This window comes from Lepeophtheirus salmonis, chromosome 7 (assembly GCF_016086655.4).
Source record: "Lepeophtheirus salmonis chromosome 7, UVic_Lsal_1.4, whole genome shotgun sequence".
NCBI lineage: Eukaryota > Metazoa > Arthropoda > Copepoda > Siphonostomatoida > Caligidae > Lepeophtheirus > Lepeophtheirus salmonis.
In genome coordinates, this window is record NC_052137.2 from 22,202,423 (window position 1) to 22,229,168 (window position 26,746).

General features: G+C 31.2%; 1 protein-coding gene across 1 annotated transcript in view; it reads left to right on the forward strand.

The window, feature by feature from the left end:
- Nucleotides 1-26,746, forward strand: part of atk (artichoke) — a 42,536-nt gene that overhangs the window by 10,307 nt on the left and 5,483 nt on the right. The window contains exon 3 of the mRNA XM_040716164.2: nt 972-3,278. Coding sequence (XP_040572098.1) covers nt 972-3,278 — 2,307 coding nt within the window. The remainder of the gene's footprint in view (nt 1-971; nt 3,279-26,746) is intronic.

Genomic DNA, 26,746 nt, shown 5'->3' on the forward strand with positions numbered 1-26,746 from the left:
CTTCTCTTGGCCATTTTTATCAGGGGTTATTTAATGTTGGCATGCAATTAATTATAAATTGTGTATAATAGAAGGATCAGTTAGGTGCATAATACAATACAATAGCATTTTCGCCCGCCGCCTAAAACATACATTTATTTTTGTTATTTAAGCTATAGAACACGAAAATTACCATTAAAATTTTCAATCAAGGTAGGTTAAAGCCTTTTTTTAAAATCATGTTTTTTGAGTATCATTTCGATTCAAAGCTATATTTTTAAATGAAATAAGTATGAAAATTTAGGGTAATAAAAAAACAATTCAGCATTCAAAAATAAAACATCAATTAAGTTATCTTGTACACATTTCCTAGAAAATGTGTCTATTCCTACAAAAATCATGTAAAATGAAGACATCATTTTATGGAAGCTAATATTTTTTGCGAATATTTTTTCAATTGCTTTATATTATAACTAAAACTAAGCAATAATCCTTACAACTTCAAAAGTTTTACAGTAAAAAAAAAAGGTCGGTTTTGATTGATTTTTTCTATTTAGCTTTTAATTTTCTTAATAAATAAGCAATGTAAGATTGAAGGAAAATGTTTCGAAATTAAATATAATTTCGTCAATTATTTGACTAATTGTAATAAGTAATTAATATTTTAAAAACAGAGAGATGAGCCTCAATTTAAACATATTTCATATAAAATGTATTTGATTAGTATTTATTCATTACATCTAAGTTATCTAATCGAAAAATTCAAACTCTCAAATGTCTTACAAAGTTCGAGTTTTTCTTTCCAGCTTTAAACACTTTCGTATTTTTATAAACATGTTGTTGACAAATTAAAGCATAATAGATATACATACCAAGAGAGGGAAAATATTATATAAGAATAAAATGAAGCATGTGATATTCAGGACTAATAATTTCAAATAGTATTTTAAGGCATAAGTATCTGAGTAAATACATTTATATTTTCATTTCAGATGTACAAATAGTATGATAGAAAGGATAACTGAGGCTTTAACAAATATAAGAAAAAACGTGGACTCAATAGATGTTTTGATTTTAGAGGACAATACAATTTTAAATCTTCCATCACGAGCCTTTGGATCAATCAATGTCAATCGATTATTCATAAAAAATAATCGCCTTCATTCCATTGACAGAAATGCATTTGCTGGGATTGAAGATTTTATAACGGAGCTTTACATTAAAGAGCCAAATCTGAAGAACTTTCCTCTTGAATCCGTGGATTATCTTCACAAATTAGAAGTTTTTAGTATTGAAAACTCCAAAATAATAGATATTCCACGAATTGCTGGTCTGAGCAATTTAAAATTGTTCAAACTTGACGGAAGCAATGTTAGAAATTTAAACTCTCAATCTCTGCAGAATCTCCCTACACTTAAATACCTTCATGTTTCTAGATCAAATATTCGTCGAATTGAGGTTGGCCTCCTTGAGAGTCTTCATAGTCTAGCCCTTGCAAACTTTAGCGATAATGCCATTTCATGGATACATCCTAGAGCGTTTAGCTACTCCCATTATCTAACTGAAATCAATTTAAAAGGGAATGCTATAAACGATGCTGGAATTATTGGTAGGGCCATGGGATATGTACAATCACTAGAGCATTTGGATATATCATACAATCTCTTAACAGAAGTAAAACAGGGAAGTTTTTCTCAAATCCCTCAATTGAGATACATCGATTTGAGTTACAATAGTATTTATGAACTTGGAAAAAGATCATTTGTTAATTTAAAATCTTTAAAAATCATTAATTTAAGTCGAAATCGTATTGAGCGCTTTATGAGTGATGCCTTTGTGGATTCATCAAATATCGAAAAATTATTCTTAAATCGCAATAAAATTCAATCCTTGAGCGATATCAACTTTTTAATGGATACTTTACCAAGCTTGCGATATTTGGAATTAAGTGAAAATGAAATTCGAGATATTCCTTTTGGAGTATTCAGAAGCTATCCAAAATTAGAAAGGCTTTTCTTATCAGGGAATCAAATTTCTCAAATTTCAACGGAAGGTTTGGCAGACATGCCTTCACTGAGTGAACTGGATTTAAGTCATAATAAACTAAATGTGGATCAAACTGCATCTCCAATATTTAACTTAGAGAATTTGAAAATTTTAAAAATTTCAGATAATAAATTGAGGCAAATTAATGAGAAAATCCTGAAGAACTTGCCTTTGCTACGCAGACTCGACATAAGTAACAATGGAATCACCTTAATTGATAAAGATGCCTTTAAGGGAGTTTCAAATTTGGATTATCTAAATGTATCATACAATAATATAAAGGAATTGGATCCAAGTATGTTCAGTAACTTGAAAGAACTTTACGAGTTGGATATGAGTTTTAATGAACTCACTTTTCTTTCTTCAAACCTATTAGCGTCCCAAAACAAGTTGGAATATATATCCCTCTCTAATAATCAGCTCCAGAATTTGCCTTCGTCTTTACTCTCCCTTGATAATCGAGTGAAACATTTAGATCTTACATCTAATTTTGTAAGAAAGTTTCCTGATGATCTCATCAATAAATTGAAGAACCTAAAGAAACTGTTATTCATTCGTAATTCTCTTGATAAGCTAACATCCCAATCCTTCTTAAAACTCACATCTTTGGAGTCCATCCAATTGCATGATAATCGCATTGAAATTATTGATAATGATACATTTCAACATTTACATTCGCTAAAACATTTGGATCTTAGTTTGAATATCATAAGTACAGTAGGAGTAGCTCTGAATCCCCTTTCAAATCTCATTAAATTAAATTTAAGTGATAATTACATAACTGTACTTCCTCAAAAGACATTTACATCATTGAAACGGCTCTCAACGTTGGATGTATCTAATAACACCATCAGAGAAATATCAGAGGCATTCAAAGATATGCCAGCACTAAAATACTTGGATCTTAGTTACAATCACTTACCCATAATTGAAAAAGGAACTTTTTCAGACCTTCCATCTATTTTGTCCCTAAAACTTGATCATAATTCCATCGTTGAAATTGTTCCAGGTGCTTTTGACAGATTATGGAAATTAGACAAACTCTCATTTACTAAAAATGGACTACAGACCATTAAAACAAAAACATTTACTGACTTGCCCTCCTTAGAGTCTTTATATATAAATGATAATTTAATCAAATCTTTGGAGGATAACTCTTTTGAAGATTTATATTCCTTGAAAAAACTTTGTTTGGATCAAAACTTAATCGTCAACATCAATGAAAGAGCTTTTAAACGAATACCATCAGTCAGGTAAGGCTTGTTTAATCTATGTACAATATAATATATTTACAATTTAACTTTTAAAGTAAATATGTATATAGAAGTAAGTTAAATAATAAAAAACCTCAATCATTACTTTTTTTTTAACTGAATGAATCAAGAATACATTCAATTTGATATTGCTATGATTTTAAATATTTTTGTTTTTTTCTTGAAATAAACATTTTGAAATGATTCTACAAATAATATCATTTTGATACTTATATTCTGTGTAGGTTCTACGAGGTGTGTTAAAAAAGTAAGGTGAATTTCCAAGTTTTGCGGGCAACGTAAACTTGGTATGCTAGATTTTTTGATTTTTCCCCGTTAGTGAATTCAAAAAAGAACATATATTTGTTATTTAAGGATATATAATATGTTTAGTTTGTTTGTGAGAGGCATAATGGTTAGAAGTATTTTGCGTGTTCGATGATTTTTTGTTATAGGTACTGGGCTCTTCCATTTGAACGATTCGGCGTTGGTTTTGATATCATAACCATATTCTCTTGATTCGTCAACAGTTATGACCCTTTGAGCAAATCAGGATAATCATTGACAATTGTCAACAGCTCATTTGCAAAACTCATGCGATGATTATTTTTTATTTTTTTTGTGTTAAAATTAAGCAGTTTCAAAACAAATTTCTTTGACATTCGAAAGAATTTCATGGCACGAGACAACTCATATATCATTATCCTCAACAACTTATCTGATAATCATTCAACTATTTTCAAAAACAATTTTATCTACTGGTTCAAGGTTGTTTTCAACTTGCTTGGGCGTACAAAGCCAGGCTCGTCATTTTCCTAGCCACCTTGGTAGAGTCTGTACCACTTATAATCATATTTTTTTACTCAGAACAGTTTCACCAGTGTTTTTGGAAACACTAACTTTGATAGTTTTACACACAATTTTATGCAAATTATTTGATCCATGTTTTTCAATAGCAAAAAATCACCCTAAAAACAAAATATTTCTAACCATTTTTCCTCTTACAAAACAAACTAAACATATTATAAAGCTTTAAACAATGAATATATGTTATTTTTTTAATGTACTAACATAAAAAAAAGTAGCATACCAAATATATGTTGCCTGCAAAATTTGAATAGTTACATTACTGCTTGAACACACCTCGTATGCTTTATTATGCACGAATATAATCTTTAGCAAATATATTTTTTTTGTATATCTTTTTGAAATATTTGCTCCGTACATGTTTAAATCAAACACTATTAAGAAAGTGTACCTCATTCTCCACATCAAATTCCTTCCTTGAATTGAGGGATAAAAAAAAATAGCAAATTCATTTTTATCAAAAATACATCAAATCAAAGCACAGTTTTTCATAACTTAATCATTATTTAATTTTACAGCATTTATTTATTTACTGATGGGGAAAAAATTACGAAAGTAAGCAAAATATCGAGCCTTTTAAGGCCTTCTTGCAAGATATAGGACACATAATAATTAATCCAGAGTACTTTTAGTTCAAAATCTTCAATTTGTAAACGATTTGCTCCTTTCAAATTCGGAGTCTATATGTTGTAAGAATCCAAATTTCCAATAACAAATTATGGTAGATAATATATTTTAAAGTCTAAGGTGTCTGACATTCGTTCAAACTAAGAGAATAATCTCACTTGTTTTAATGGCATAATTTAAAAATGCTTATATAATAAAAATAAACACATGACGTAATAATAATCTACATTGTATGTTTCTCTCAACCTTTCCCTTAAAAAAATGGCTGAAAATTAACTTTTAGCTAATTTATATCTTCTTTGTACAATGTTAGTTAAAGTTTAAGAAATCAACGTTTATAATAGTAGTTCTGATTTGTTGATGTGTTGGGGCTATCATTTTGAGAGAACAATAAAATAAAATATCAATTATTATGTTCAAAAAAATTTCTTAATGCAATGAAAGTGTTAAAAGTCGTCACTTTCTTTTAAAAAGAAGAAAACTAGCTATTTAGTTGACTTGAGACGCAAAAAGTATTTTGTTGCAAATGTAGAAAGCATACCTTTTCATGTTTCATACTCCTTTCAAGAAAATCTGCAAGAAAGGGTTTACTTTCATTAGTAACAAATGATATCACATGATATTATATATTTTTAAACTTCCCAAAGATTAAAAATATCCACCAATTAAAAATCATAGATGGATAAGCTTCATTAGTTATTACGTATTAATGTCTTTGTTCAAGAAAGTGAATAACAATACTAGAATTCACAATGTAATATATTTAAGCATCATTCACGTATCAATCAGGGATTTGAGTATAAACAAGAGTTTGTAAATCTAAAAAAAATGTCTCTAAAAAGCTAATTAAATCTGTGGATATTATTTTATGGTCAAAACCTCGATTGACATTTATCACAGTTTAATTCAATAAGAAAAGATTTTTTTTAAAGTATATGTTGGTAAGAGAAGGATCAAGAAAACAAGCCTCAGAAAAGAAACGAAATTAACCAAAAAATAGTTAAGGATCTGACTTTCTTTACTCGCAATTTGAAGTTGTGCAAAAATGCTCCACAACTCAAGAAAAATAATTCAAATGGAATATTAGGAGGCCCCTCCAAAGGGAGCACTCGGACAAACAGTATTTAGTGGCTTAACCTACGTTCAATGGCAATAATTCTGAAACAATTCTGAGGCTGAGCTACTGCGGTCTTATTCGTCAGATGATTTCATTTAGTGTTATTTTGAGGATCGCACTATTTTGTCTGAACTCAAATGTATACGCATGCTTTTCAAATAGATTAATTTTTCTTACTTCAAATTAATATAAAGGATCTAACTAATTTTATTTCCTGTTTGGAAAGTCATAACATATCAGTGAGGTAGGATCACTGCAGTTTTTACGTAGTGATGTAAATCGTTTGTATTTTTTAGCTGCCCCGGTTTTTTTTCTTTTTTGGAATTGCTAATCTGAAGAATGAGTTTTCTTTTCCTTAGCAGTTGTCATTATTAATTAATTCCTGAGATGTGAACTTCCTTTCCTAAATAGATACAATTACATTCAAAACCTGATTATGGTGCTCATAAAAAACGGAGACTAACCTTGAGGATTTGTTGCAGAGTTGTAATTGTAAGTCCTTGTTGGACTCAGAGTAGAAATGAGGATTGACATTGGAGGCATAGCAGGTTATAGGTGCTTTCTTCCAAAACATTCTTCAAATTGTTAGGGCTACCATGTTTTGTTTTGGTTTCTTTTTCTTTTTTTAACTTTTTTTAACATCCTCAAAATACACACGGTTTTCATCACTATTTATGTCAACAGATTTGTCGTCTCTGAAGAAACCCATATTTTCCATAGCTTTCTCTCAGGCATGGTGTTTATACCCACCAAAATTTAAATAATATTCAAGCAGGTTTTGTTTATTTTCCACAAAAACTTATTGTATCAAACAATAGATGCTCGTGAGGGTATTTTCTATTTCTTGGAATACTATTATTAGGGATGTAAAAATTGTATACATTCTCATGAGCTGAAGGATATATTCTTTTTTCTCTTCTAGTCTATCGTCCAGAGATGGATAATTGAGGTCCTTCATATCACTAAATTTGAGTTGTTCAAACACAGTTTTGAATTTAAAATAATAACAGAAAACTTCGAGATTTAATTTCAATTTAGTAACCGAATCTATTATAGAATACATTCAAATATAAATACATAATTATTTCAACAATTTCTAATTCTTTTCATGATGCTTGCCTAAAACAAAATATTTTTTTATAAACTACGCAGTAGAATTTGACAGATTTACTTCTAACTGTGTCTGCATATGTGTATGTTAGAATATAAATACAATATTTACATTATAAATTTATATAAATAGGATAATTAGTAAGAAAAAAAAGGAAGACAGGTTGTCCTTTTTTTATTTTCAGTACTGAAGTGAAGTAATGTCTTCTAATATTGATTTAAAGCAGTGGTTCTCAACATAGTTTAACCCAAGCCCCACCAATGCATTTCTGCAATGTTGATGCCCCGGGATATTTGATACACGGTGTTTAAAAATTAACTGTTATTCACGGTAAGGAACCTTAAAAAGCCAATAACTTGTCTCTAAAGAAAATTGCAAAGAACATAGCATCCATGAAGAGAAGAATATAAAACGATAGAACAGCTAAATAAATAAAGATATAATAAAGAACTCAAATCAGATGTAGAAATATTTGACTGAAATTTATTCTGGTATACTTTAATCATTTTAATTATTGAACTAATAAAAAATAAAAATTGAGCCCATCTAATTATGTAGGTTAGTGAGATCCTTGTGCATCATGCCTTTGTCAGAGAGATTTTATATTATGCTCCAATTTAGTCAACTTAATTCTCAAGTCTTCTCGTTAATTGATATCCAGTTGATTCCTTTTTTTCAATAGCAGATCATTGACAGCACTAAAACCACATTCAGCTAAATATGAAAATGGAAAGGGTAACAAGAATTTTCTTGCAAAGATGGTTGAATGTGAGGATTTGGTGTCTGGCTCATCACAAAGCCATGTCATCTCTCCTTTTATATTAAATAAAGTTTTAACTGAGATGTCATTCTGCATTTCTGAGAGTTCTTCTTGGTACTGCATCGAGCCATCAAATATATTTACTAGCATTGGCTGCATCACCCATGTTGGAAATTTGATTTTTTTTAAATCAGAAAATTGTTCTTTAAAATAAGAGGCAATTATTTTCAAATGATCCACAATGACAAGTGCAGTATTATCAGTCACTTCACATTTGTTTAGTCAATGAAACTGGTCAAAAAGTTTGTGAGAAATGTTTTCTTGACATACCTCAATAAATGTAACAAAACCAAATATCTTTGTCTGTGCATCCACAAGAGTTCTATTTTATCCTTGGAGTTGTTTATTAAACATATTCAATTTCTCAAAAATATCTGTCAAATAACTCACAAATGTTTTACCATCAATGGTTAGCAGGTGTTTCATTTCAGGCTTGTCACTTAAAAAGACACTAAGAATATGATATAAAACCATGAATCTTTTGAAGCAATTCCCCTTTGAAAGCCACCTTAAGTCAGTGTGAAGTAAAAGTCTCACATAGTCTCCATTTTCATATTCTCAAAATTGCTTAAATAGACGCTCACATTTTGCATTAGCTTTAATAACATTAATACATTTTATAACTGAGCGTAGTACCTCATTAAGAGGATATATTTTTGCCCACTAAGTTCTCTCTATGAATAACACAGTGCACAAGAATCATTTCTGGATTATCATCTTTCATCAATTTAAAGCAGCCTTTTTTCTTGCCCATCATAACAGGAGCACCATCTGCCCCACAAGATATTATGTTTTCCATTGGCATATTATTGATGTGTAAGTAATTAGTTAGTTTACCATATATATCAGCAGCAGAAGTGGGGGTTTCTAATGATTTGCAGAATAGCATTTCTTCAGCAAATTCGTCTTTATCAATATATCTTGCATATGCTAACAATACAATTTCACTATCTCTCGGGGTAGATTCATCCATTTGTAGTGAGAAATTTCTAGATTTTAACCTTTCGACAAGTTGTGCTTCAATGTATTCGCCCAATTCATCTATTCTTCTAGTAACAGTATTGTTACGGAGTGACATGGCTTTAACAACCTTGTCCTCTTTTTCCATGACTGTTTTGAGAAATACTGATATTGATGGTTTTATTAAATCCTCTCCTTTAGTTTGATTTGTTCCACGTTTAGCAATGAATAAAGATATATCATAACTGGCCTCAAGAGTATGACCGACGCTAACAGTTTGTTTAGTAAACTTTTTTTTATACTTGAACGACTCGTTTGATGCATAAAGTGTGTTACTGAAATAAATAAAATTATTAATTAATTCAGAAAGTAGGCTATTCATAATTATAATTGAATTTGCATAATTGCCGAGTTCGATTGGTATATTTATAATAATACAAAAACTCTGATAACAATGTTTCCCGGATTATTTTATACTTTGTATGTAGTATGTTATCGTAGTGATGACGTCACTGCAGAGTAAAATGATGTAGCAATTAAATAAATACTACGTAGAGAAATCAAATAGTCCAATAACTGCACCGAAATTTATTGAAGCCATCGGAATTTTATCTGATAAACATGATAGTTAAAACTAAAAGACAATGTCCAAATTATAATTATAAAAATACAAACACTTAATCTCCACTCCTACCATTTAGTATTTATGTAAAAACATTATAAAAATGCATTTATAGGACATCAATAGGTCCCCGCGTCTCCTTGTTCTAAGGCCCTAACTACGCCACTGACACATTTTGGTACTATGGTAGGATATAAATATGTATTCGTAGAAACTTTTGTTCCAGAAAATATAAATTATCCAGATTAACTCGAAAAGAACATTTGTATAAATTGGTACCAAAGATGGTCGAGTTGAACAGCGAGAAAAAGGACATAAATTTGGAACAAAACAAGACTTTGGGCAAAACAAAGATGGTTATGTCTCCCTCACTGTCATTGAAAACTAAGGAAAAAGCTGATATTAGTACGACAAATAATGTAGGAGGACCTCATAATGAGAAGAATCAATGTTCAATGTAGAATATTGATGACTCACACCACATCTGCTCTTCGACAGAGGAAAACAGGATGTTTGGAGGATGAGAAAAAAAATTGATAGATGATTGGAAAAGAATACAGAAAAGTAAACTAGCTGTTCCAAAAAACGGCTAAAGAAGGTCGATGGAATGCACAAAAGAGTTAATGAGGGCGCAACATGTGATGAAGCGAAAATATTGATGAAAGAAAAGTTATTAATCATTTGCTAATAGAAGTTTTATGCTATGTTAAAATTTATATTATTTTTTTATTTACACATATCACAACAGTCAAAAATCATACCAGTTTTTAATCCAATACAGAAAACAGACAATGTCCAAATTATAATTATAAAAATACAAACAAGTCAATCTAAGATTTTGAAATATTATATGTTAAAATAATGAAGGAGGAAAAGAAAAAAGAAAAACCGGTAGATAAGTAATCAGATCCAGAAGAGAGGTTCCCAAGCGAGCTCTTTATAAATCCCTCGCTCGCTTTTTTCCTTTTCTCCAAAATATCACTCAGTATATTTATTTTATGACGTTCATTCTATGTTGACGTCATTACGCGGGAATTAATATAATACTTGACATGACAAGTCTTACCTCTCCACCTCTCATGAACTCTGAAGAGAAAATTGTTTCTAAGGACTATGGGACAATACTTTTTATATTTTTTTTGAATAGTACGGTGGATATTGGAGAAAGTGAGGATTTTAGGATGCTTGGATCAAGGAATCTTCTATTTTTCTACAGAGATAATCTAAAGCAAAGTTTGTCTTTCTGTATGTATGAATATATGACAAGTCACCGTGTGTACTTGCATATCGTACTTCATGGTGTATATCATAATCATATTTTGATCTAAGAAATAAAAATGTAGTCGTATTAGTGAAATATTGCCTGATTGTACATTTAGCATGGAACGTGTAAAAAGGGTGCACAGTATTTAGATAGTACTACCTGATGTAAATCACATAAATAATGATATAAGAATAAACATGTAGTCGTATCAACGAAATATGGCAATCGAGTGCATATAAAAAGAGCACTCGTTTATGTTTTTTTTTATTTTATAGGTCCCTCATGTATACTATCAAAGGTGTTACTCCGGTGTGGAATAGGCATGTTAAAAAAAAAGAAACTGAAAATCAATATACTAACCCTTAAAATTTGAATAATGTTTTGGAAGAGGGCAAAGAATAATGCTCATCACTTTTCATTAGATCAGCTACAATCAGCTGTGACAAGAGAGGAAGGAAAAAAGAATATAAAATAGGACATTTGCTTGAATTACTCCAATTTTAATCCCCAATTCTACTCTAAGTCCAACAAAGACTTACAATTATAACTCCGCAACAAATCCTGAGGGTTACACTCCGTCTTTTATGAGGACACACGAACGTTCAACCAGGTTTTGAATATAATTGAATCTATTTAGAAAAGGATGTTCACTACTCAGGAATTAAATAATAATGACAACTGCTTAGGAAAATAAAATTGCTTCTTTAAACTAGCAATTACAAATTAACGGGCCAGCTAAAAAACACATCGGATTTACATGTATGCATATCATAATTCATGATAAATACTTTTCTTTTCTTTGTTTTTATTAGTGAGCGCTCTTAAGACTAAAGTACTCTTCAACAAGGTTGTTCCTGGTTCAGGATCAGCGGTTCTATCGGTTCCGGTCTCAGTTTTTTCATTTCAACGGTTTTGGTCTCGGTTCTTTTTTATACAGGCTCAGCAATAAACAAGGGGCGCCTCTAGAAAATTCGGGGCCAGGAAATTATATTAGACACAAACAAGGCGGCAGTTACCTCATACGTAGTACCCCAAATTCCAGAAGGGGCCCTTAAAACTAAGGTTGCTTAAGACGATAGTTTTCAAAGTGGGGCAGTGATGGGAGGGGGAGGGGAAGATGGAGAACTGAGGATTGTTTTCAGTCAACACAAACACAGTACACATGTTTCGTATAAAGGGGGCCTCATCTAAAAATGTGTTAAGGATGGAGGGTCTCGGTATTGTAAAGTTTGGGAAGCCCAGTCTAAGGAAATATTATAGTTATCATATTATAAGGCCCAAACAAGCTTAGTAGCGAACCCGTATCCATAATCTAACCCACCCCTTCCCTCTTTTACTAACAACTTGTGTTGCTTAAAATCATTTTACCAGATCCCTAAGAAGCCTTTAGTAATTTAATACTCAGATACAACTGTATCACCCTGGCGATGTAAAAAAAAAAAAATCATTGGAAAACGCTACAATTGAACAATAAAAAACTCAGAAAATTGACTTATTTATTAAAGCTAATTTATTTTTACACTATATATTGTATTTTCTTTAAATATTCTATATAGAAACAAAAGGCAAAAGAACCGAGACCGATAAGCAATATATTGCGGTCTTGGTTCGACTTTGTCGGTTCCGGTTCTAGCGGTTCAAGAACTGGAACCACTTGAGCTGATAGACAAAATAAGGGCACAACCTTACCCATCAATCCTCCCAAATTTTTTTTTTTTTTTTCTGAAACTCTTATTATTATCATTTCATTCTTGAGGACGAAACACATCATATGAATTGATATATGTATTGAGTAGTTACTTGTGAGTGTACTTATGAAAAATGGAGAGGAACAATGAGGTAGTTATCATCTATATTATTAAAGAAAAATTTGTCTTTTAGCCGACACCTATTTTATCCGTACATTGGCAGGTACTACAATAATCTTCAAAATTTTCTTGGATTTTGTTACACATTCTCTCAAATGTGAGACTCAGTCCTCCAATAGTTTATGCAAAGAATGAACTAAATGGGAGGTTTTCTATGAGGACCCCAAGTACCAAGTATTGGGGGTTCATAATATAAACAATATTTAAATAAAAAAGGCGCGAAAACGAAGATTTTCTACATTTTGCATTAAAAAAAAAACACTTAAACATTCGGATAAAAAGTTCATATATAAAACATTAAAAAATAGCTGAATCACTATTATTTTGATCCTGATGTTTTAAATTAAAAAAAAAATTATATGTTCAAAAATTAAAACAGATTTATTGAATCACTTTCAACACTTTACATTCATAGGGAAATCTGAATGCTCAATAGTCATAAATTATACTATAAATGTAGTTGAAGTAACAGGTTCAGAGGATTCATTGGAAATATTGGAAGGCATTAGAAAAAGAGGAACGAAAACAGTCAAGGCTTTTGTATTATTTTTTAGTATTTCAAGTTGTAAGTTGAAGTATACTAAAGTGAAGAGCTTCTCACTCTTTAATATCGACTTCGAATCTCAAATGATATAAAAATGATGAGTTTTTTTCAATAAATATTGCCAAATTATGTGATTATCGGCTCAAACCCTCTCTTCATTATTAAATCCTAGACTCCACTGGAATCCTTCGACTCGTAAAGATATTATTATTACGTTATCAAAAACTATTGTAATTTAAGCAATACCGAAATCTCTGAATAATTTACGCTATTTCACAGGCTTATTGAATCAGTATGAATACTTTCATTATTGCTTGTATGTTGATGCACCACATTTATGAAAAGAAAATTACATTAGGGGCACCATATGTTTTTATTTTTATTCTTCTGGGACCCTAAATTTATTAAAAGAAATTGGTTGAAAAATACAAATCCATTCCATACTTTTTTTGAGAGAAAAAATCCTACTAGCGTCATTTCCAGACGACTCACTACATTTGGAAGTAGTTTGCTAAGTTCTGTTGAAGCTCAATAATACAAAAGATAACTACGCGTGCAATTAGATTCACCAAACAAAGAATTATTTCCCTATTTAATAGTCTGTAAATTTACTGCGTAGTATTTTACAATAAACCTTAAGAATCTGTGATATAAGTTTAGTATATTTCCAAATGTTACAATGGGAACTACAAAGACTAGATCTGCAGGTGGAATCTTTGGTTTAGGTAATGCTGTTATGATAGAAGAGTGGCCAAAGCTTGCCTTCTAGCATTCCGTCAGGCTCTGAGATGTATTTTGTGGTACATATAGAAAGAGGTTGGCAAAGGAAAGTAATTCAGCAACGCAATTGGAATCTGGCAGTACTGTCCTTATTTAGCTTAAATCTTTCTATACCAAAGCTAATATTCCTATAATTTCAAAAAACAGTGCTGCAAAGGAATGCTCGATTTGCTTAGTGCCAGTCAAAAATCGCGTCAAATACTAGTGACTTGTAGTGCAAGTCAAAATGTATTCGAAAAATTGACATTTGAGCATAAGGGGCTCGACAAGACATTTGAGATATATGTACACAAGATGAAATAGAGAAGAAGAATAACGACGAAGATAGAGAATTTTAGTTATCCGGTGCCGTTGACCGGCTAAGGTTAAGTAGGAACCATAGAAAAGAACAACAAATTGAAAAAGAGACTAAAAGAATAAAACGTTATAAAACATCTAGTTCTCATGATGTTCAAGGTTTTGGAAACTCTTCAGAATGGATTGCCCATCAGTTGAAATCTTTGCTGAATACACTCTCTAAATTTTTAAATAGATGTAAATTCTGTCTTTTGAATGTGTGTGTTTCAACACTATAGCACCAAATTCTGGACATATTAGAGCTGCTTTTATCACAATTCAGTCCAAAATCTAGTGTGCTTTTTTATGGTGTCCATGTTCGTAAGATAATTTTAAGTGATTTATGTTATGTTTAGGACTATCTAATAATGATAATGACTGATTATTATGTTATGTTCACAATATAACAATATACAACGTCATCGTGAATCCCATATTAATAATGATTCATCTGTCAAGTACCTTGTGCTAGAGAGAGCAACGTTCCAACCTGTTAATTAAAGTACTAGAATCCCAACATCTCCCTTTTTAGTTCAAATTCTTTTGAACTCTCCACTTTTGATGATAATGATTATCTTGTTATAGGTCCCGCTGCTTCACTTATCTTTGATTGATTGACTAATCCCAAAGAACTCCTAAGATCCTTCCCATTTTTTGGATTTAGAAATTCACTAACTTCACTCAATTTAACAGGGTCAACTTTCGTGTGCCTTCTTTAGATACGTAATACCCACATAATTTTACTCTCGGTTGAGCAAATATAAATTTATCAGGATTTAAAGTAATCTTCTTCTCTTGGTATTTTTCCAAAATCCTTCCAACTTTAGAAACATGGTCTTCCAAATCCCTTGATATCGTTAAAACATCATCGAAAACTCTAAATGTGTCGGGTAAATCCTCCAAAATGTCATCTCCACGCAAGCAATATGCCTCGTGCAGTCGCAACAAAACCCATTGGTGCTCTATTATAAACGTGTATTCCCAAAGAAGACATAAAACAAGTCCAATGTATTGACTTTTTATTTATTTCCAGTTGTCAATGCCTTGTTTTCATCCATTGTTATAAAAAATATGTCCTTTGTAGGTACGCTCAAAACAACATATCTTGGAGTCTTCATAGGATGAATTGGTCAATAAACTTGATTATTCGCTTTTTGTAAAGCAAGAAAATAACTAACTTTCCCATTTAATTTTGGAACTACTACTAATGGGTGACGCTATTCAATAGCTTTGCCCCGTATTTCACTAAACACTCTAATTTAATCAATTGAAAATAAAAGGAAAGATCATTGCGAAGATATCCTTCCTGGGACTACATTCTCAGATTAATTTCCCTTTTGTTGGGTACAGATCTCCTATGACCCTCTGCACCGGGACTTCAGCTATTAATATCACTATTCTCTAATCTAACAGCTGACTACAAAAAATCATGGCGCTCCCCAAAATAAGATTAAAAGTTTATTGATGAAGAGTTGAATCGACTGATCCAGTGGCTCTTAACCTTATTGGAGGTACTGAACCCTGCGAGCTTCATTAGTGCATTTAGTTAATCCCTTCGTGATCGTAAAAATATGGCTTCTTCAGAACATAAGTATATATTTTATTGGTGCACAAAATTAACCACTATTTTCCGAGAACAAGAACGACAAAATATGAATTTCACACAAAAACATAAATCAATACATATTAGCTCCAAATAATGTGTCTTTTGCTGTTTCCTTTCAGACACAGGTTCAGAAATGCGGGGCTTTACCTTGGCAAGTGCCACTCTCATTTTGTTTTCGCAACAGAGTATGTTCCTATTCTTCGTTTTTATGTGTACCATCCTCGAAATGAATTTATCACAAATATATGTTGTTACAAACGGTATGGATATATCCAGGGCTTTCTTTACAAAAAGAGGGTATAGTATGATTTGCTGACAGCAAAACGTTGGCAGTCTTGTTGTTCTGAAGAGTTGCTGTTGAAGCTGGCTCTGCTGAAGTTCAATGATTTCGTCGAGAGATTCATCATCCACGTCTGTTGTCGCAACACTTTTAATTAAAAAAAAAACTCTTTCAATATGAGGGAGGCCTTATCAAATTTCTTCTTGGTTAACAACAATTAAAATAGTCTCTTCTGTAATTACAGTCTAGCTAGTCAGTAGACGGAGGGGCTTGCGGAACTCCTGAGAGCGTCTCACCAAACCCGCTCTCAAGTACTACAAATAAAATAAAGAAGAGACGACTGATGATTGAATACTCTCGAAAAGTCTACAGATTCATGCTAATAGATGCCTATTATTTACAAATATTAAAGATTTCCTCTCTAGGGTTGCTTAAATAAGGTATTCAGTGCAATCGAACTAAAGACTGCATCCCATCAAATTCCCTTATAAGATAACGAAAAAAAAGTATTCGAAAAATAACTTTTTGGTCCATAAACTTCCAGTTATTCATTCCCACTAACTTGACCCGCTCCAATGTCATATCAATTTGTTTCACAAGTTCTAAGATTTCTTTTAAAGAATTTTTTCGATCCATTTCGTTTGACATTGAATATTTTATCTTATCCTGCATTTCTGTACAGCACAATGACTTAAAAACTGCCCTTTTCTTCCCATTTGCAAATTCTTTAAAATCAAAGTGTTCCTCAAGCTGATGTGGATTTTTTATGAGTATTTTCATTTCTTGATTCATTTTTGTGACACTTTCTTTCTCCAAAGGTTGTTCCTCCATGTTGATATTATTTGGGAAATTAATGTTTTTAACATATTTTCCATTATTTTACGGCCTTATTCATCTCTTCTAATGGACTCTTTCCGATTTTAAAACTAAACAGGAAGACAAAAAAAAAAAAAGAGTCATGAATGAAGTTATTTTCTTCTTTCCTACAAACAAAACTAGAAGACAGAAAATGTTTCTAGATCTTTTAATCTTGGTAGTTTATTTAGCAACTGTCTACCTATAAAAAATTATGATAATATTTATGTAACTTAATTATACTACTGTTCCTCAAGTGTTTACTTATGTTAGTAAATATTAAAATATTTACTCCCAATTTAAACTAAATTATATGAATGCATTTTATACTTGAAGAAAATAAAAGTTATTATTGCAAATATAAAAGTATGATTCCACAAGTTTGAATACAATTTAGTCTAATGAACTGTGCTGAAACCCTTTCAAACTTAAAAAAAATATGAGGCTTCAATTTCGTATAATTAAAAAAAACGAAATATATTATTTTATATTTTTGAATGATTATAAATGTTAACAACTTTCTTGTAAATAAACTTCATTTTTTTGGTAAAGTTAAATAGTTGGGAACATTTTCATAATTAACAAAAGTATTTTTTATAAGACTTGTGGGACTCGTGTTTATTTCCTTCCACTTATGACTGCTTGCAGCTAATCTAATTAATAAAACATCATGACAACTGAGCAGCTCTCCTCAAAATATTCTTTAAATTATCAAGGTTACCATGTTATTATTTTTGTATACCAAAAATGTTTAAAATTTACAACCCTGCTATAAAAGTTATTAATTAAACCCATGACTCTCGTACTACACACCTCTGATTAAAATGTTAGAGTCAAATTTGCAGAAAAGAAAACATTTTTTGTCAATTATTTGTCTTTGTTTCCAGAATTTTTATATTAAAAATATTGTGTATACAAAATGTGATACATAAAATATATTTTTCTACAAGAAAATTATCGAGATAAATTATTGTCCGTTGTCACCTTTTAATGTTTATTTGTCCAATTAGGGATTAATAAAATGGATAAAAAATATTCAAAAGGCCCCTTAAAAACAAAAAAAAAATGTTAATAATAATCTTACAAATAACTCGTTCGTTAATATACAGCTTAAAATCGCTCCTTGAGAAACCTCCTATATTTTAAAATACGATACATTAAATTGAAAATTCTAGCAAAAGTGACGTCATAGACAATAAGTGTTGGCGTATTTTGTCAAAATCTGCCTGTCTTGCCCAGCAGTCGGTGCACTACATCAAATGGAATATTCTAGCAAGCCCGATTATATGATTGTCTAACTTTGTATTTCTATTCACCTTGCTTTGACTCCAACAAGGACTCATAAATTCCCCAGAAATTTTTTTGTGTTACTCACTCTCATGCATGCATTACCATGAGTGTTATCACCTTACGAATAAAAAATAGCGATAGTAGCTTTAAAAAGTTAAAAATACTATTTAAAGATTTTACACAAGTAAATGCTTAAGAATTACAACTCTAGCTACAGGTTCCAGTGTATAAATTGGTGCAAGATGACAAATAGTGGAAATCCAATAACAATTTTTAGCTTGTCAGGATGGGTAGAAAAGCTATATATATAACTCATTCAGTAAACAGGAAGTCAGATCCGCCGTTATCAGATTTTGGTAACCAAGAAAGGCAAAATATCCAAAATATGGAAGTATCTCAATTCACATCTTTGCTTTTGAGACCCGTAGATAGGAGAAAGGTCCTGGAGAGCACAAAGAAAAAATTACTCCTGCGGCTGAAAGATAACTGTACGGTATGGTTGAGAGGGAGCTGTGGCCACCTATTCATTCAGATATTAATCCTATTTACTATTTTGTGTGGGATTCTGGAATATCACATCAAAAGACGTCCTCATACTCATAAAGACCTCTTTGGTAAATTTCCTTAAGGAAGAGATGGGAAAAATATTAAAAGTCTTGTCAAGAAGCCCAGTACTTCTTTCAGAAATAGAACTGAGAAGGATATCGAGATGGAAGGAAATTAATTCAAATGAGTTGATGCAGAACCTCATTAACTGTCTACTGTTTTTAAACATAACAATTTCATTGCATTTGTAACAAGTTTTTTTCTACCAATTTCGTCAAGACGACTATAAAAAACAAAAACAAAAATATATTCAATATTTTTTATTATTTCATGAAAAATTCTTGTTGTGAACTAATCTTTATATAAACTTTTAGCTCCATGTTCAATATCTCGTGAGTTTACTTACATTTTTTTTTAAATATAAATATATTCATCATGAATATCAAGCATGTTATTTTTTACCCTTACAACGATACAAATTAAACTCGTTACAACTTACTCTACTGTAAACATATTGTCTAGAAGATTTAGTAATTTGAATATAAGTGTCCCAGTGAAGTTTTTTTAAAGATTAAGAATCACTTGCAATGTATTTTTATTCTATAAAATGGTTTTTAAGCATATAATGTGCATGGTTATGGTGGAAATTTAATTAGATATTCGATAGTTTTTCTTTACGTCCAACAAGACCAGATAAATTGTTTACATGGGGATAAAAAAAAATTAAATGAATACGAAATTATGTTTATTCTTGTCCTTGGGAGGGAGGATCATTTTTAATATCAACCCATTACTGACAATATTTATTTAGAACGGTTATACAATTTTAGGATTACAGTTTATATACACATTTATATTACTCAAATAAGATAATTATAAAATAAATCTTAAAAGATCCGTGGCACCCTGATAGAACGTGATTAATTAATTAACCTATCACCAGCTTCAGTAGTATCTAAATATAGGAATATCTATATGATTAGGAGACATGTATATATTATCAATTTATTGGATTAAATCTTGAAAAATTGGATAAACTTTTTTAAATAGTTTCATTTTGCTTTTAATTGTGATAATTATAGAAGCAATGTGGATATTGCCCAATATTGCATCTGAAACTATGAATATAGAAAAAATTTCTCAAAAAAATTTAATATTAGATTTTTTTTCCTGAAAGTTTAATATTTGATATTGTTCCTAAAAATTTGATTTTTGTTAACAGCTGTCGATTTTTTCTTTTGCAATAGCTGTAGATTTTTATTTTTTTTAAACAGCTTTAAATTCTTATAATTTTTCTACAATTTTTTTTTTGAAAATAGCTATGGATTTTAGAAATTTTTTTCCAAACAATTTAACATTCAAATTTTTTTTTTCCAAAAAAATTTAAAAACAAAGCTTAAAAATATAATGAGCCTTTTTTTTTTTTTTTTGCTAAAAATACACCGGTTCAAAATGAAATCGTCGAGGGAGGTGAAGTCTATGAACTGATGCGAACTGTTGGTTTGGAACTAGTGGTTTCCAAACTTTTTTTGAGTTTGAACCACCTTAAAATATGTGGCTAAACAATGTACGACCCCTACCCTTCTCATTTAAATATGAATATAAAATTTTGAGTGCATTTTATGGATATGAATTACTTGATTTTGTGAATTTTTGATAAAATTTCAAAATTTAAATTTTTCCTCAGCTGCATAATTTGAGCCGAATGATTTTTTTTTAAAAAGAAATCCTAAAAAATAATTTCCATCTCTATTTTGCCGTAAAAATGTTACGTCCTAACTAAAAAAAAATATGTATAATCCAAAGCAATTTTTTTTTTTTAGAAATCATGCCACGATCCCCACTTTGGGGAAAACTGGTATAGACTATATAGTATATTTGAAATAAAACAAAAAAACCCGATTTTTTTTAAAATGGATTTTCTCCTAAATTAAACATCCAATAAAAACCAATTCCAAATAAAAGCTGAATAATAAAAAAATTATTATTATTAAATATAATCGCCCTTGCCACCAATATCAGCCTCGACTCGACCTCGGAAATGGGAGTAGGCCTTTTTTTGTAGATTCCCGAATTCTTCCCAGATCCTGTACATCAGCTCGAATTTTGTGTTACAGGAGGATTTGTTGGCGTGTTTCTCAATATCACACCATAAAAATAAGTCCAATAGGTCGAGGTCTGGTGAGTTTGGAGGACAAACACTGAGTCCAACAAAGTTTTTGAACTTTGAAAGTTGGTTGTTAAACAATGTACGCACTATGTATATGTTTTTTTTAAAACATTATATACAGTTCAGGCTTGACTTGAAGCAAGTACTTCTATGCCCCCTCCCTAAAACTAGGACTAGTTGGTGGTAGAATGAACAGAGTAGGACTAATTTATTTCACATATTTTAACATGCATATAAACAATTTATTAAACATTATCCTAAGGTCTGGCTCATATGATGTTAAACCTAGAGGAATTAATTTTATCTGCGTTTATTTTCAATTGTATTCCTCTACACCTGTGATTCCCAAATGGGGCTCTGCAGTGCATAGTCTAATGCTCTGCGTGGAAAAATAAATATCTTTTTTTTTTAAATATATAGTGATCCAACAAAATCTGAAGACTTTGGATTTTAGACTTCAATAAGACATAATTTATTAATTAACTATAGAATTTAAACAAAATTAATACTATAAATAGATGTGTGTCTGAACTGTCTTAGTCGTTAATTTAGCTATCCTTAGCGGCAATGATGGCTTTCAGGTGGTGGGGGAAGGTCTGGCAACCGCTGCATCTGTTATAGAGTTCCAGTGTTGACTGGCAGTGGCATTGAGGCCCTTGGTTTTTGGATGACGGACACTCCAGTCCTTCCCTTTGACATGCACTCAAAAGCTGTTGGCATCATGGCAGTAGGCGGACCAAAAGGGGGAAAAAAGAGTTCAAAATAACGCAAAAGGTTAAGTCAAAAGTGTCTTTCAATGGAAGAGATGGGTTTCTTTCATTGTTGGGGTCAAAAATGGCCACTCTTACAAGGCTCCTTCCCCCCACTCTTTGATAGCTCGCCAGATATTCTGCAATGAAACCTCGAGATCTCTTGCATGTGTACACGTACGATAGTTGTGGTAATCCGCCTACAATATACAGCTATTTTATGGCAAAAGTTTTCTGAAAATATGTAGTTAATATCAAGAGTAATCCAATGTATATAGTTATGTATTTGAATTTCTAACGGATATGTACAACATATAACAATAACTATTAATATTATATAAGACTTGATCAATCTAATATTACTCAAATTCTTTATACATATGGGCAGGATATATAGTAGACAAGAATGGTGTTTTTCATTCTGTACAATCAAAATGATATGTATATGTTAAATGCATGATATCTATGTGTGATACATTAAGAATCCAGTTTTTTTTTGTTTTTTTTTTCTTAATATATTTGAATAATTTCACTCAAACATTTTTTTTTTAGGAAGTACTTTCACTTTTCTTAAAGACATACACAAATTGTCATTTCTTTATTATAGATATATATGTTTATCGGATTACTTTTTAATATTTCAAAACTTATTTCAAATATATCAAAAACTTTTTAGTCAATAATTGTTGAGAATTGTATAATTAGCTTAAGAATGGCTAATTATAATTCAACAATTCATCGTGCAATATAGAATTTCTTATATTTAGTATGTGAATTTTATGTTTCTGTTTTTTTTTACTGCACTTAGATATTCTCAACTGGAAAATATCAAGGAAAGACTATCCACAAAATTTCAGATAAAAAATGGGTATTTTTGCCCCAAAATTGCCCATTTTCAAATGTCTTGTATCAATATCATTTTGAAACTATAGGGCAAATATTGTATTTTTGTGGTTGCATAGATTTTAATCTACCAAAAACTTAAAAAATATAAGGTGCCTGAGAAGGATTCTAAATGTTCATATGCTCCTTCAATTAACGTTAAAATTGAGATTTCTACTGTTTTTTCTCCTACTCATATTTTCATTAAATTACTTTTACTTGGGATTTTTATTATCCCAAAAATTTAATGTCCCTCTCAACCCCGTCCTAAGCATTTAGGAAGCGTTTGAATCGGACGCAAAGGCTGTCCTATTAAAGAATCTTTGCTAAATGACATAATCTTATATATATCTATAAGTCTTTTTTTTCTGTTATTACAAATGGAACCCAAAACCGTCGAACAGATCGTTCTTAAATTTAGCAAGCAGGCGGATAAAATAAACAAGCATGTTCCGATGATATTTTTTGGTGTCTCCGAAGTCATTAAAAGACCGTTTTTGACCGAAATAACACCTCCTTCCCCTTTTCTCTTTCTATATCTCTCTCCTTCTCTCTGTCTCTCCCCTCTCTTCTGCTACCTTCATTCTTTGTTTCTATCCCCCTCCCCCCTATTCATACCTGCAACGCAGTCACCCTCTGCTAGTTATAGATATCAGCTAGTGATGTAATCAATGAAAATCATGGTTTCAATGACTTATAACAGTAAAGAAGTGTTGGATCAGTCCTAGATCTTGTTCAGTTTGTAGAAGAATATAAAGGAAGATCCCATTAAGTCGATGGATCACCTCGCCATTGCCTTCTCTGTAGCTCTTAGTACCATTAGGATGCTTATAAAATACAACTCAGGATTAGTTTCTTTCACAAGGAACCCACGCTACCTTCTGGCATGGCATGAAAGCCAGAAGTCTCGAGAGGTGCCAGAAAATCCTCACATGGATCAAGGGAAATGGGTAAATTATGGAAATTTTCTCGAGCAAGAAGATATTCACAGTTGATCAATTCCACAGCCCGCAGAACGACTGCTGGCTTGCAGAAACAAAAGAAGAAGTCCAAGGGATTTACCACACCAAATATCAGACCTAAACAATGGTCCTCAGTTTTGTGGCCTCTGATGGAATGAATATGTCTCTGTTCTTTTTCAAGGCTGGACAGAAAATTAGCCAGGAGGCCTAATATAAAGTGCTTAGGTACACCATCTTGTGATGGCTGAAGACCAACTACCGGAGGGTAACTACGAGTGGAATCAGGATAGCCCCCTCTCACACGTCCGCCAAGTGACAAAAGTTATGTGTAGATAACATGGCTCTATATTGGTCCAAAGAGATATGACCCCCTTCCTCACCGGATTTGAACTCACTGAACTTTTCTATATTGGCACAATGGAGAGGGAAACCAACAGGAACTCACATCCAAATGTGGACTCACTGAAGTTCCCCATGGTAACAACCTGTCAGAGGAGTTTGTCTTCAACTCCTGCATGGCCTTCAGGCGACGTATAAAGGCTGTGATTGATAATGAAAGTTGCCATATTGATGGGAAAAAGTTTTGCAAAAACCTTGTCTACATGTTTAGTTAACTTTATTTTTTTGCCTATTATTGAAAATAAAAATTATTGATGTATTTCTATGTTCCATCCCTCGAGTCTGTTTTGCTGCCCTACCATGTAAATAACTAAACATTGGGGATTTCATTTAAAAAAATAAAATATTATATTACAAATATAAATAGACATTACAAATACTCCGCTCTTTAAATATTTTTCTTATTTGCTTGCATTAACACATACATACGAGGATGAACTTTGGAATGTTATGCAAAACAAGAGAGATAAAGACACGAAATTTTGATAAAAAGAGAAGGAGAAAAAAAATTACAATTCATTTTTTCCAAAAAATTTAATTTTTTTGTCAACAGCTATGGATTTTTTTATCTTTTTCGAAAAAATTTAAGTTTTAGTGAGCAGCTATGGATTTTTGAAATCTTTTGTGAATGGAAAAGCGTTTCTAAAAATGTTTTCCAAAAAATTTAATATTTTAAGAATAGCTATGAATTTTTGAAATCTTTTGAGATTAATTAAGGATTTTTGAAAAAAAAATTCCGCAAAATTTAATATTTTGAAACTTTTTTCCAAGAAATTTAATATTTAGAAAAATATTTTAAACTAATTTTTTTTTTTTTTTTTAATTTTAGTCTTTAGATTTTTTCAAAAAATCCAAATCCAAAAACAACCCCCGAACAAAAAAATTATTATTTTACAGACGCCCTTGCAATTATTTACCTAAGTAGAAAGTTAAGTGTGGATGTAAATAGTATCAACTCACCCTTTCTTACATTTAGTTTCATCATAATAGGCAGGAGGCCATTGCAAATCATGTCATAGGATATATTTATGTATAAATATATAAATGAAATTTTTAATCGGCAACCGCCTTTCTGGCGTCAATGTACATTCAAACTAAGACAAAAAGAGTCACAGATTTTAACACAAGGATTATGGGACGCATAGTAACTAACACACATACAACACAATACGTTCACCTAAAATCTATTCCTTTTTAAAATATTTAACATACGTATTCATATATACATACATATATGTACATATGTTGTATACAAGTTACAACTTGTACACAACATATCTCTCATATTTACATTCACATTAGAGAAATAGATAAAAATGCATACTCAAACATTTAAAAAATGATTTCTCGGCGTTAATAGGTTAAGTTGATTGTCAAAGGTATTAGTTTTGGAATGACAGATTTGGTACATTTTAATATTTTGTCTGAAGGAACATCATTTTATTTTTTTTAAATTTGGTAATCGAATACATAATGTCTTGTCATCACTTCTTTCTCTTTCTTTTTTTAACGACATAATCCTTATTATAAACTAGAAGTAGTAGCCGGCATTGCCTGGAGTAATTAAGCGTCGGATAAAACACAAATTTTGCTTTAATAATGTAGAAGAACAGCAGGATTATATTTTGGGTTGCTTGTTTTAAAAAAAATCAAATAATATTAAAATTCTTGTAAAATAATTTCTAAAAATAAAAGTTTGAATATTAATTTTTAGGAAAAAAATTTCAAAATCCACAGTTATTACAAAAAAAAAAATTAAATTTTTGGGAAAAATTTCCAAATTCTACAGTTATTACAAAAAAAAAAATTAAATTTTTGGGAAAAAACTTGGAAAACTAAAACTTTAAAATTTAGAAGGGGGTTACAGCCCCTACAGCCCACTGCTGGACGCCCCTGAAGATAACTTTGCAAGAAATCCTCAGTGTTACTCTACGTTTTTCATGAATACATCCACTCGTAACTAATCAATATAATGGTATCGGTTCATATGACATGTTCTCTCGTGAAGAATGAAAGAATTAATAAGAGTTTGAAAAATATATATATCAGGTGTGGGGAAAAATATTTACACTTGTAGTCCTCAGACATGCGATGGTTGACAGTGTCCTTAAGGTTGTTGATATTTGGGTGACGGATGGTTAAGGCCTTGGAGTCAACATGCACCCAAAAAGTGAAGTCTGATGGATTGGCATCTGGTGAGTAGGGGGCCACATTTTCTTTGGCCAGAAAGGCAAGTAGTCCTTCAACCACTTCTGTACCTTTTTGAACGTGCATGCAGTCGTACCATTCTACTGGAACACCAGATTCATGTCCAGGTAGTTGGTCTGGACACATGGTAATAACTTCTCCTCCGTTGCTTTCTTGCCAAAGTGCACAGACCGAAATTCGTTGGTCACGTTCAGATGGCATTTTCTCGGCTTCTAAGACACTTAGGAAGATCTTGTTTTTTTAGTATTTGACAGGAACAATTTTAATGCATTCACAAAAACTTTGATTTATGTAGCAAAAACCAAGTGTAATGATTTTCGCCGCATGCAGTTTATATGATAAAAATAATTATGAGTATTTTAGTCTCTCGAGCGCACAATAACTAAAATAAACAAACCAGTGCTCCTTGTATGCTAAATACAAAACGACTCCGAGAGTTAATTCATTTTTAAATAACTGCGTTTATATTTTATTCAAATCTTAACATATACTTTAAATGTATATGAATTATAATAAACATAAATGTTACTCCATATACGATGCTACATGTCGAGGCCTGCAATATTGCATTCATACGACTACATTGGTATTTCTTAGACAACAAT